The sequence below is a fragment of the Homarus americanus genome, unplaced genomic scaffold (genome assembly GCF_018991925.1).
Source record: "Homarus americanus isolate GMGI-L3 unplaced genomic scaffold, GMGI_Hamer_2.0 scaffold8226, whole genome shotgun sequence".
Classification (NCBI taxonomy): domain Eukaryota; kingdom Metazoa; phylum Arthropoda; class Malacostraca; order Decapoda; family Nephropidae; genus Homarus; species Homarus americanus.
In genome coordinates this window covers 885,785-898,773 of record NW_024717620.1, presented here as the reverse complement: position 1 = coordinate 898,773, position 12,989 = coordinate 885,785, and the positions used below count along the sequence as shown (strand labels likewise).

At 37.0% G+C, this 12,989-nt stretch overlaps 1 protein-coding gene across 1 annotated transcript in view; it reads left to right on the top strand.

Moving 5' to 3' along the window:
- The window catches only part of LOC121858936 (ubiquitin-protein ligase E3B-like), a gene marked incomplete in the record, with an annotated part of 72,377 nt that overhangs the window by 13,448 nt on the left and 45,940 nt on the right, over window positions 1–12,989 (top strand). Inside the window, 1 exon segment of the mRNA XM_042355590.1 lies at window positions 10,241–10,437. Coding sequence (XP_042211524.1) covers window positions 10,277–10,437 — 161 coding nt within the window.

Here is a 12,989-nt window from a genome sequence, read left to right as displayed (position 1 = left end):
CCACCAAGAAGTCCACAGCTTTCTTGACGTTGAATATTCTCCAGAATTGTTTTAAAAGTACTTCTTGCTCTGCCAACTGTTGATCCTCATCGTCTCGCTCTTGCTATTGGTGTTGGTGTCACTCAGGTTACGCAACTCTTCCCTGGTGTTGGTGTAGTCGTTCAGGAGCTTGAATTTTTTAGTAGAGAATGCCGCTTTTACATTACAGATTAACTCTTGGTCCATGGGCTGTAATATAGATGTAGTGTTGGGAGGAAGGAAGACCACTTTTACGTTGGGGTGACGATCTAACAGTAGGGGCGAGTGTCCTGGTGCGTTGTCCAGCAGCAACTAAATCTTGAATGGCACAATCTGTTGCTCACAGAATTTCTTCACATTGGGAACGAAACAGTCATCAAACCAGGAGAGGGACAGTGTAGAGAACATCCACGCCTTACGTGCGGTCAGCCAGTGGACATTTAGCTTGGTCATGTCCATACTCTTGTAGGCGTGCGGCTTGCGTGCTGTGTGGATCACCGATAACTTGAGCTTACAGGTACCGGAGGCATTGGTGGTAAACAGGACCGTGATGCGCTCCTTCTGCAACTTCCGGCCCTGACACTTGCTGGCATTCTTCACAACGAAGGTCTTGGAAGGTAGTTTTTTCCAAAAAAGACCAGATTCGTCCATGTTAAACACCTGGTCGTCGGTGTACTGTCCTTCCCCCATAATCTCACGTAAAAACGGAGGAAATTCCCTAGCCGCAACACGGTCAGCACTAGCTTCTTCACCACCAATGTTGATATTGGTGATCTTGTTTCTCTTCTTAAACCTCTGTAACCACCCAGAGGAAGCATTAAAGGGTTTGGGCTCTGTAATTCCCATCTTTCGTGACACTGCAGCATACAGTTCACGTGCGTCCTCCTTAACTGAGCGCGTGTCCACCGCCATGTTCCGTCGCGCCTGACGCACCAAGGCTCACAAGTAATTTTTCTGTCTTGAGAAGCACCTGGTTGTGGAAATACTTGATCATAGAAGCACCTGTAGACTTTGTGATGTTCATGTGCTCCTTTATCTTGGCTGCAACCTTCTTTATCGTCCTGATCGTAGATTCGTTCACACCATGCTGGCACGCCAAATCAACCTGTCTTGTTCCTTTCTCCAACTCTTGGATGATCTTGTACTTCACCTCGTAGCTTAAGGAACGTCGTGTCTTCATTGGCTTAGGGCGGCTGGGTCCAGGTAAGGAAAGGTTTCTCTCTGGGGGCGGTGGTCCGGCGGAAGCCATTTTACAGAACAATGGATGCACGTTTACACGGTGTGGCCTGGAGGGATGAAACTGCAGCGGCTAGGTCAAGCGTCGTCTTTCCTCCCTCCCTCCCGCGGGTGGACACGTCATATTACTTTAAACCAATCACAGCTAGCAGCGGAGGGAGGTAAGGATGCATGGCCCAATTACAGTCCGATACGTCATATGACGTCACTGATAACGCAACAAAGACACACACTGCGCAACCTACTCGCGCCGCTTACACAACATGGCGGATGGCGGGAGAGATGGCCGGAGGTTTGGATCCAAAAATGGCGCGGCTCGCCAGCCGCTCTCCGCGTAAAGGGGTACACGCACCGCGGAAAGTGAGCATTCCGGTTTCGGCAGGGTACCGCGTAAACGTGGAAACGCGTAAAGTGGGACCGCGTAAAGCGAGGGTTGGCTGTAATTCGCACTAGACATAACAATTTTAGTACCGTAATCAAATTAGTACATGTGCACTCCAGCTTTGCACTAAGGTCATTTATTTCTTTTATGTTTCTTTTAGTTTGGTGTGTGCATGTAAATGGGTGAAAATAAATGAAGAAATTTATGTAAATCTACCCAAAAATATACAGTAGTTGAAAATTTTTTTATAAAATGTACTACAGTATTGTACACTAATGTACTACATTTTTTATGTCTTGAGCAAAATATATGACGTTTATATTCAAATTAATCTCTCTCTTGCAAGGATTTCAGCAATGCAAATTATATTATCCTAACTTTAGTCTGAGATATTATATAAAATAAACACAAAGAAATAACCAATCTTTTGTCTGGGAACACAAGGAGGGAGGGTAGAGGGGGGAGGGGTGGGGTGGGAGGTGAGGTGACAGAATGTCTGGTGTTTGTTTGTTTATTTATTTGAGATAAGATTTGACAGTTGGCGCTGAAGGCCTGCGTGTTTATTTATCATTACTTGAGAGTGACTAAGCTCTTCTCATAATTTGCCACCCAAACGACCTGGGTGAATATAATTTACATTGGAGGGATTCTTGTAAGATAGTAATTTATTTGAATACCTGTATAAACAAGCTATATTTGCAATAGACATTACAATTTTAGTACCGTAATCATTTAGTACATGTACAATACAGGTTTGCTCTTAGGTCCATTGTTACTGTAAAATATTGACTAAATTCACTAGATAACGTACGCCTGGCAGCACAATCTATAAGAATACGCGATGCATACGTGACTGTGCCCGCTCTAGGGCCATTTAGGTTTGCTACGTCCCATTATTTGAATGTTTTTTTTTTTTTTTTTTTTCAATTTAAATTTTAATTGTTTATTCCTTGATAGAGGAAGCGGGATCCTAGTGCTGTCACTTGGTACCCCTGTACCATAACACCAGAAGCAACTGGCCAGTGTCACAAGTATATACAGTACAGTACAGTCATCCCTTGGTTATCGCGCCTAATTGGGACCCCGCCGATAACGAAAGTACAGAACCTATGGGATTTATTCTAATTGGTTCCAGGCACCCAAGACCCAACCCCAAGTTTCCCATTTTACGACCATTTAGACCCACTAAATATATATATATAATGTTATGGTAAATATCATAAACACACATAGGCGTGGCTAGATTTATTACAAAGTGATGAAAAGGGTACGCTTAATACTGTAGTCCACAAAGCATGTAGCTATGCTTTTTTTATTTGGTCCCCCGTCATACGAGTCCGTTTTCTCTCACAGGAGGACGCCTGAGTCCTCCGTTTTCTCTCTTAATCTTAGAGTGCATCAGAGACTTCGTTATTCTTAGTAATGCCACAGAATTTGAAATTGCAACCCCAATTGCAACTGGGGTTGCAATTGTTGAGGCAACTAGATATGTCTGATTACAGCAAATGTGTTATTGTCAATTTGTAGGTGAAAGATTTTATCCTCAATAGATCAATAGCTGTAGGTTAACATTACACTTGGAGGCAAATGCTTAAAAAGAGCCTAAGGAAGGAAGCATAATATCTGACCAATATGGGGAGGATCATTGTGTCTCCGTCAGGGGGTCGTGGAGTGGTGGTACAGCAGGCGTCACTGATTTTTTTGGGGGGGGGGGGCACGGACGTATATGCGATCGAACGTTGTTCGGTCGGACGTTAACCGGCGCATGACTGTACACTGTCAGAGGTAGGTTCACTATACAGAGGTTTAGTGTCGTAAGAACGTCCTGACCTAAGTTGTGTAAATAATAATTCGTTATTTGTTTTATCTATGATTGCTTCACTAACTTCTATTGAAGTGTTTACTGTTAGTTCAGGTTCAGTGACTTGTAATTCATGCGCACCTTGGAGTTCACATGTGTCAGTGTTAGCAGTGTCATGAGGTACAGTGTCACTTGAATCACCATCTAACTTTTCATTAGGGTTTACAACTTGTTGATCGTTTAAAACATGTAAATGATCCATTAATGTTTCTTAGAGTTAAATGTTTAATAACTTTGCCAATCCATTCACAATAAGGTAATGTGACTTGTAAATTTTAGTGAAAATTTATTGTATAAGTTATTTTTACATTAATTGTTACAAGGCACTTGATAATTAATAATTTATCATGATGCCTACCTTTTGAAAGTGTGTTTTAAATTATATATAAAATGTGTATATATAACTAATGATTGTTTGTGAAATACCTAATACCGTATATCTCGGCCTACAAGACGGAATTTGAAAAAAAAAAAATCGGCCCAAAGTTAGGGGGTTGTCTTAAGCACCAGAGATAAAATTCTTACCTCTTAAATATTGCGGTTTTGCGTGTCAAGAGTGGTGATGGAAACATGGTAGACCACTCACAAAGTCCTACCACTAATTATTTTATACTGAAACTTACGTTTGGGAAGCTGGATTAAAATGAAGATTACCGGTAAATTAAAATAATAAAAATGCATTATAAACCAGTCTAACATACCGTAAAAGAACAATATACCCCGGTAATAAACACAGCTGCTATCATCACCCCCCCCACCCCACCCCCATTTGCCAGTGACAAGAAAGGGAAAGTGACCTTGACTGTGACCGCCTGTGGCTATTTTTAGCCGTCCTTGTGTTCGGAGGTGGTCAGTAATGCATATCTGTATATTTACTGATCATAATACTTATCTCCTATAAATAATTAATTTAAATTTTATTTTTTTACAAAGAATATTCAGTAAATGACTGCGTTAATTCTTGAAACTACCGACAGTGGTAAATTTAGGATGAGAATGATGAACAGAAGTCACGTCATAGATTCGGAGTTTGGTCCTTAATGATCACCATAAATTTCTGGTCAACTTCACCTACCAGGTATAATGGTAGCCTCCCTTTTTTGCGAAACAAGTATATAAATTAAAGAAAATACTTGCAGTGTGTTTAATGTATTACAGTATATTATAAATAAATAAATAAACAAATAAATCGGCAAATCTATTTCAAGTAAATGGAAATATTTTACTCACACCAACATTAGTTCTAGTTAAATAACTGACGCTTAAGTGAGTCACTAGTGTACACCAGCCGGTAAAATTTGATGCCAATACTCGAAGTGAATTGGCATTATTTTAAATAACCAACCATAAATAAATTGAAAAAAGATCAGAGGTGAGAAACATCATATTGTATGTATGTTGTGTTGTCAAAGGAAGAGAAACAATTGAAACTCTGCAAGTGTGTGTAAATGAGGCAGAAAGATAAATCAGCAACCTAAGACTTGGTCACAATTTTCGTGATGCCATATGGAAGTAGGGTCTACCATTAGACAATACTGTACATTGTGCTTCCAATATCTTCCCAGGCAGTAGAATCTCCCTGTTTGGTAGCTGCCTAAAACTTTTAGTAATATTACTTTGATACAACATGATAAATTAGACAAACAATGAAAATAAACAAACAAAAGTTATTTACCAAGACCTCTCTCAGAACAGAGGGATGGAGGGGGAGGGGAGATAAGACGGCTATTTATAGCCTGTCTTTGTGTAGGAAGTCGACCACACTAGAAATAATTCATTTAAAATTTATATTTTTACATAGAATATTCAGTACATGACTGCAATTATAAAATACAGGTTGTACCTCTCTAGTCCGGCATTCTGTGGTCCGGAAACTCCCGTGGTCCGGAACGATTTTAGTTTGTCCAATAGGTAGATAGGCAGCTTTTTTCTTTTTTTTTCTTATCTGAATTATTATTATTATTACAGGAGTATTAAATTTTTGCCCCTCAGGCCCTAATGTGGGTCAGTGACCTATTCCCGGGTGGGCTAATCCCCTTAAAAAAAAAAAAGCCAGCGGGAAATTAAGGTTTGTTTACATCCGGCAGTTCGGCTGCTCTCTCTCTCTCTCTCTCTCTGCTTGTCTATACAGAGTACAACATTTAACCCTTCAATATATATGAGCAGTAAATAAGTGTTGCTTTCATATTCTTATGTAGAGTAATGACGATATATTTTCACATGTGCGCACTTACATACGAGCAGTCTCACTTTTTTTTTTACCATTAATGGTTAGCTACTTATATTGTTCCATTTATTAACATTAAATAACATTACAGGTACTTCAAGCAACCATATTCATTTTTTACATTAATTTTACTACAGCTAAACTCAGGGTCTTATTTTCTTCAGTTTTATATGTAGAACCAATCAGTCACTGGTTTCGTAAGCTTTAACATAAACAATGCCGGCAGCCGTCTCGTCTCCTCTAATATTCCACGTATTATTAATAAATTGTATTGTTAATTTTGCACACTTACATTAATTCAATAAAAACAAATTCAGAAACATTAATTAAAATATATATGAACAGTAAATAAGTGTTGCTTTCATATTCTTATGTAAAGTAATGATGATATGTTTTCACGTGTGCGCATGCGCACTACATATGCAATCTCTCTTTTTTCTTTACCATTATCGTTAGCTACTTCTATTGTTCCATTTATTAACATTAAATAACATACTTAAAACAACCATATTAATTTTACTACAGCTACAGCCAAGGTCTTATTTTCTTCAGTTTTATATGTAGAACCAGTCAGTCACTGGTTTTGTAATCAACGAAAACAATGCTGTGTCATTTCCTCGTGTGTTTTAATATTCTACGTATTATTAATGAATTGTATTGCTCATTTTGCACACATAAACATTAATTCAATAGAAAAGACATTCAGTAATAAACAATAATGAATCTTTTGTACATAAGAGAAATGACGCTGTTTACACGATTATGCCCGTCGTCTGCACGTTGGCGGGCCGTTCAAACCCGTCGAAATTCAAGTTTCCGCCGTCAAAATTTTTATTTATTTATTTTTTTGTGTGTTCCAATAAAATACGTTAAGAATTAAAAACTCGCGAAATTTGAGAAGCTACTATACGACATTAAACCCTTCAATATGTCTTCAAAGAGACCATGATGCAGAGAAAGTGGTGCTAGTGCTTCCAAGCATGAGCACAAGTCACTATCTACCCAGGAAAAGGATGAATTTCCATGGTCCGTCAATTTCCATGGGATTATTAGCCCAGCCATGCACAGATCACTGACCCACATTGGGGCCTGGGGGGCAAAAATGTAATAGTAATAATAATTATAATAATATTAATTATTCATAGTAAATAAATTTTTTAATAATTACGGTATACAGTACACCAAAATAAAATAATAATGATTACAATAATAATAATAATAATAATGATAATAATAATAAAATATAATAATAAAATTAATATAATAATAATAACAATAATACTGTACAGTTGTACCCCGCTTAACGCGGTCAATAAAACCCACAGAGTACCGCGTTAAGTGAACAACAGAACATATGGGATTAATTCCAATAGAGACTGGCCCGACCCCCAAACTCCACTTTTTGACGACACACAACTATGTTGTAGTAAAAATATTATCTTAACTTTATGATGGTATGCACACACAATTAATAATTAAGAGAAATATCAATAATATTAGGTTTTTTAACACTTACATTAGTAGAAAAGATGGCTGGGCACACGGGGATGGGGGGTTGGTTCCGAGGCAGAGGGCAGATTATTGGCCCTCACCTGTATCACTTGTATCAATTGTATCACTATCCACCACAGAGGCTTGCAGGGCCTCTTTGTCAAACCCCTCAAAGCCCATATAAGTCCATATCCTCACTATAATTATCACTATCACTGACTTGGGCCGGCTGTGGTGGGTGGCGGGTGAAGAACTCAGTAATGGTTTGATGACTGGGCGACCTTGTGCGCATCGTGCCCGCGCCGCTTCCCGCGTATATGAGTAGATGAACCACGTTAAGTGAAAGTTCGGTTCTGGCGAGGCACCGCGTATATGAGAAATCGCGTTAAGTGAAACCGCGTTAAGCGGGGTACAACTGTATACTGTGTGTATATATATATATATATATATATATATATATATATATATATATATATATATATATATATATATATATATATATATATATATATATATATATATATATATATATATATATATATATATATATATATATATATATATATATATATATATATATATATATATATATATATATATATATATATATATACAGTCAACCTCACTACGTCACATTCATTGGGTGTACCCCTTTACACGGTGAAATAATTTTTAATTTAGCTCATAAAATTCATACAAATTATCCGGCCAGAATATAATTTACATTGCTGGAATTCTTACAATTTGGTGATCATTTTGAATATAAACATCATATATTTTGCATTAGACATAAAATTTTTAGATAAAATGTTTAATCTGAGTAAGTATGTTATCTTTTGTGCAAAATATATGACGTTTATATTCAAAATATTCCTGGTCTTACAAGGAATCCAGCAATGTCAATTATATTATCCTAACTTTAATCTGAGGTATTATTTAATACAAAATGTTAAAATCTAAATTTGTCACCCAACGTCTCTTGAAGGGAGGATTGGTGGGGGGTGGGGGGAGGGTTGGGACTGACCTCGCGGTTGGAAGAGGGGGGGAGGCAAGGTGGGGTACTTTGATTGACAGATAGTGTCGTGAAGAATATTTTTTTTTTTTATTAAGTGAAGATATTTGTTTTAGCTCATAAAATTCATACAAATTACCCGGCCAGAATATAATTTACATTGCTGGAATTCTTACAATTTGGTGATCATTTTGAATATAAACATCATATATTTTGCATTAGACATAAAATTTTTAGATAAAATGTATTATCTGAGTAAGTATGTTATCTTTTGTGAAAAATATATGACATTTATATTCAAAATATTCCTGGTCTTACAAGGAATCCAGCAATGTCATTTATATTATCCTAACTTTAGTTTGAGGTATTATTTATTACTATACCTGGTTTTCCCCCCAAAATTTCTCAGAGAGGGAAGAGCCAGCAGTGTAGTGTGAGAGGGGGGAGGAAGTCGTGTCCATTATTTGAATGGACATTAACTTGGCGACTGTATTTCTCTATTTCTCTTAAGTATTAATTGTGTGCATGTACAATCATAAAATTAAGATGTTATTTTTACTACAACATAGTTATGTGTCGTCAAAAAGTGGAATTTGGGGATCGGCCTGGACTCCATTTCAATTAATCCCATATGTTATGTTATTCACTTTACGCGTTTCTCGCTTTCCGCGGTACCCTCCGGGTTACATTAACCGCGTAAAGTGAGGGTTAACTGTTATATATATATATATATATATATATATATATATATATATATATATATATATATATATATATATATATATATATATATATATATATATATATATATATATATATATATATATATATATATATATATATATATATATATATATATATATATATATATATATATATATATATATATATATATATATATATATATATATATATATATATATATATATATATATATATATATATATATATTATAAGTATGCTATAAACGAATCTAATTGGTTCTAGAACCTTGTTCGTTATAGCATTAGATCGTTATAGGATTAATCCGCCCAGGCCCCCAAATACAACCACATAACACTGAAAATATAATATAAAATTGAAAAATTGTAAAAAAGTGCATAAATATGCATCTAACCCTGAAATAAAGAATATCATTAATACTTGTAATAAAAAAACAATTAATTAGTAAAAAAAATTGCTTGTAGGAGTTTTCGTTATATAGCATTCTCAATTTTATAGGTAAAACCGTCGTTATAGGAATATTAGTAGTAGAATCCATTAGTTATAAAGCATACTTTACTGTATATATATATATATATATATATATATATATATATTATATATATATATATATATATATATATATATATATATATATATATATATATATATATATATATATATATATATATATATATATATATATATATATATATATATATATATATATATATATATATATATATATATATATATATATATATATATATATATATATTTTATAAACTAAATAATTTTGTATTGTACTCAGTACTCACTGATAGGCGGAGGTTAGTCCGGATACTATACACTGGTGTGGAGGTTAGACCTAGAGTAGCAGCAATGTCCACCCCACGTTCACCTTTCTCAATACGGTTTAAAACCTTCATTTTCGTAGCAAGGCTAATGGTCTTACGTTGCTTCTTCACAACACGAGCATCAGTAGCTTTTGTTGGGTCTTGGAAGCCATTTTGAATGGTTAGAATACAGTATTAAGAGCAAAAACACTTAAACACGCACGGATGCTGTGGAAACCTAACAAAGACTGGGAACTCTTTGGGAGGCTGTGACGCTCAGTGAGAGAGTGTAGTGCGCCAAGATGAGTGATGGTGATACACCGTACAAAGTAATCCACGACGACAAAAACGACGTTAAATTGGGTCGTTGGGACGTATCCAAATAATTGGTATCTAAAGAGTAGCGACGTTATAACAAAACAGCGTTATCGGGGGCAACGTCAAACGAGGACTTACTGTATATTATTTTTTTTAGGTGGGTGAGGCCTAGGAGGCCTCCAGCTCCATCAAGATGTTTGGCACCAACAGTTGTAATCGAGGAGCATTTCTGGAGGCAACCAGAGAGGCCAGAGAAGAGCGGGCGGCGGAACGAAGACGTGACGAGGCAGCTGTTAAGGTACAGGCTGTTGTACGTGGCTGGCTTGTACGCTGCTCACTAGATAAGAAGATCAGGTGAGGCAACATGAGAAACTATTAAGTGTTGAAGTATAGTTTACAGTACAGTAAATCTAATGAGTGGAAAAAGTTACCAAACATCATCATTAACTCGAACACCCTGGATAGCTTCAAACATAGGTTGGATGGATATATGAGCGATAGGGTTTGGGTGTAAATGGGACTGCCTAGTATGGGCCAATAGGCCCACTGCAGTTTCCTCCATTCTAATGTTCTTATAATATGTTGCTCTATTATACTGTATCAAGTATAGTAATACTGTACTGTACTGTATTAAGGAGAGAAAAGTTTGACCCTTGACCCCTAATTACACTCACTCTTACATGGAGTGAATCACAGAAACTGACTGTCACATGACTTGATGGTTCTGAGTGTGTCATGCTAATAGTGTGTAGAGTGACTACTACACTGTGTGTCATGCTAATAGTGTGTAGAGTGACTACTACACTGTGTCTCATGCTAATAGTGTGTAGAGTGACTACTACACTGTGTGTCATGCTAATAGTGTGTAGAGTGACTACTACACTGTGTCTCATGCTAATAGTGTGTAGAGTGACTACTACACTGTGTGTCATGCTAATAGTGTGTGATGACTACTACATGTGTGTGTCATGCTAGTGTGTAGGTGACTACTACACTGTGTGTCATCTTTAATAGTGTGTAGAGTGAGCTACAACACTGTGTCATGCTAACAGTGCTGTAAGTGACTACTACACTGTGTGTGTGCTAATAGTGTGTGAAGTGACTACTACACTGTGTCATGCTAATAGTGTGTGAAGTGACTACTACTGTGTGTCATGCTAATAATTATTTGTAAGAGCTACTACACTGTGTGTCATGCTAATAATTATTAATGTGGCTACTACACTGTATTAATCATCTTCTAATAGATTGTGTAGGTGACTACTACATAATGTGTCATGCTAATAGTGTGTGGAGTGACTACTACACTGTGTGTCATCTTAATAGTGTGTAGAGTGACTACTACACTGTGTGTCATGCTAATAGTGTGTAGAGTGACTACTACACTGTGTGTCATGCTAATAGTGTGTAGAGTGACTACTACACTGTGTGTCATGCTAATAGTGTGTAGAGTGACTACTACACTGTGTGTCATGCTAATAGTGTGTAGAGTGACTACTACACTGTGTGTCATGCTAATAGTGTGTAGAGTGACTACTACACTGTGTGTCATGCTAATAGTGTGTAGAGTGACTACTACACTGTGTGTCATGCTAATAGTGTGTAGAGTGACTACTACACTGTGTGTCATGCTAATAGTGTGTAGAGTGACTACTACACTGTGTGTCATGCTAATAGTGTGTAGAGTGACTACTACACTGTGTGTCATGCTAATAGTGTGTAGAGTGACTACTACACTGTGTGTCATGCTAATAGTGTGTAGAGTGACTACTACACTGTGTGTCATGCTAATAGTGTGTAGAGTGACTACTACACTGTGTGTCATGCTAATAGTGTGTAGAGTGACTACTACACTGTGTGTCATGCTAATAGTGTGTAGAGTGACTACTACACTGTGTGTCATGCTAATAGTGTGTAGAGTGACTACTACACTGTGTGTCATGCTAATAGTGTGTAGAGTGACTACTACACTGTGTGTCATGCTAATAGTGTGTAGAGTGACTACTACACTGTGTGTCATGCTAATAGTGTGTAGAGTGACTACAACACTGTGTGTCATGCTAATAGTGTGTAGAGTGACTACTACACTGTGTGTCATGCTAATAGTGTGTAGAGTGACTACTACACTGTGTGTCATGCTAATAGTGTGTAGAGTGACTACAACACTATGTGTCATGCTAATAGTGTGTAGAGTGACTACTACACTGTGTGTCATGCTAATAGTGTGTAGAGTGACTACTACACTGTGTGTCATGCTAATAGTGTGTAGAGTGACTACTACACTGTGTGTCATGCTAATAGTGTGTAGAGTGACTACTACACTGTGTGTCATGCTAATAGTGTGTAGAGTGACTACTACACTGTGTGTCATGCTAATAGTGTGTAGAGTGACTACTACACTGTGTGTCATGCTAATAGTGTGTAGAGTGACTACTACACTGTGTATCATGCTAATAGTGTGTAGAGTGACTACTACACTGTGTGTCATGCTAATAGTGTGTAGAGTGACTACTACACTGTGTGTCATGCTAATAGTGTGTAGAGTGACTACTACACTGTGTGTCATGCTAATAGTGTGTAGAGTGACTACAACACTGTGTGTCATGCTAATAGTGTGTAGAGTAACTACTACACTGTGTGTCATGCTAATAGTGTGTAGAGTGACTACTACACTGTGTGTCATGCTAATAGTGTGTAGAGTGACTACTACACTGTGTGTCATGCTAATAGTGTGTAGAGTGACTACTACACTGTGTGTCATGCTAATAGTAGAGGACTACACTGTGTGTGTCATGCTAATAGTGTGTAGAGTGACTACACTATGTGTCAAGGCCATTAGTGTGTAGAGTGACTACTACACTGTGTGTCATGCTAATAGTGTGTGTAGAGTGACTACTACACTGTGT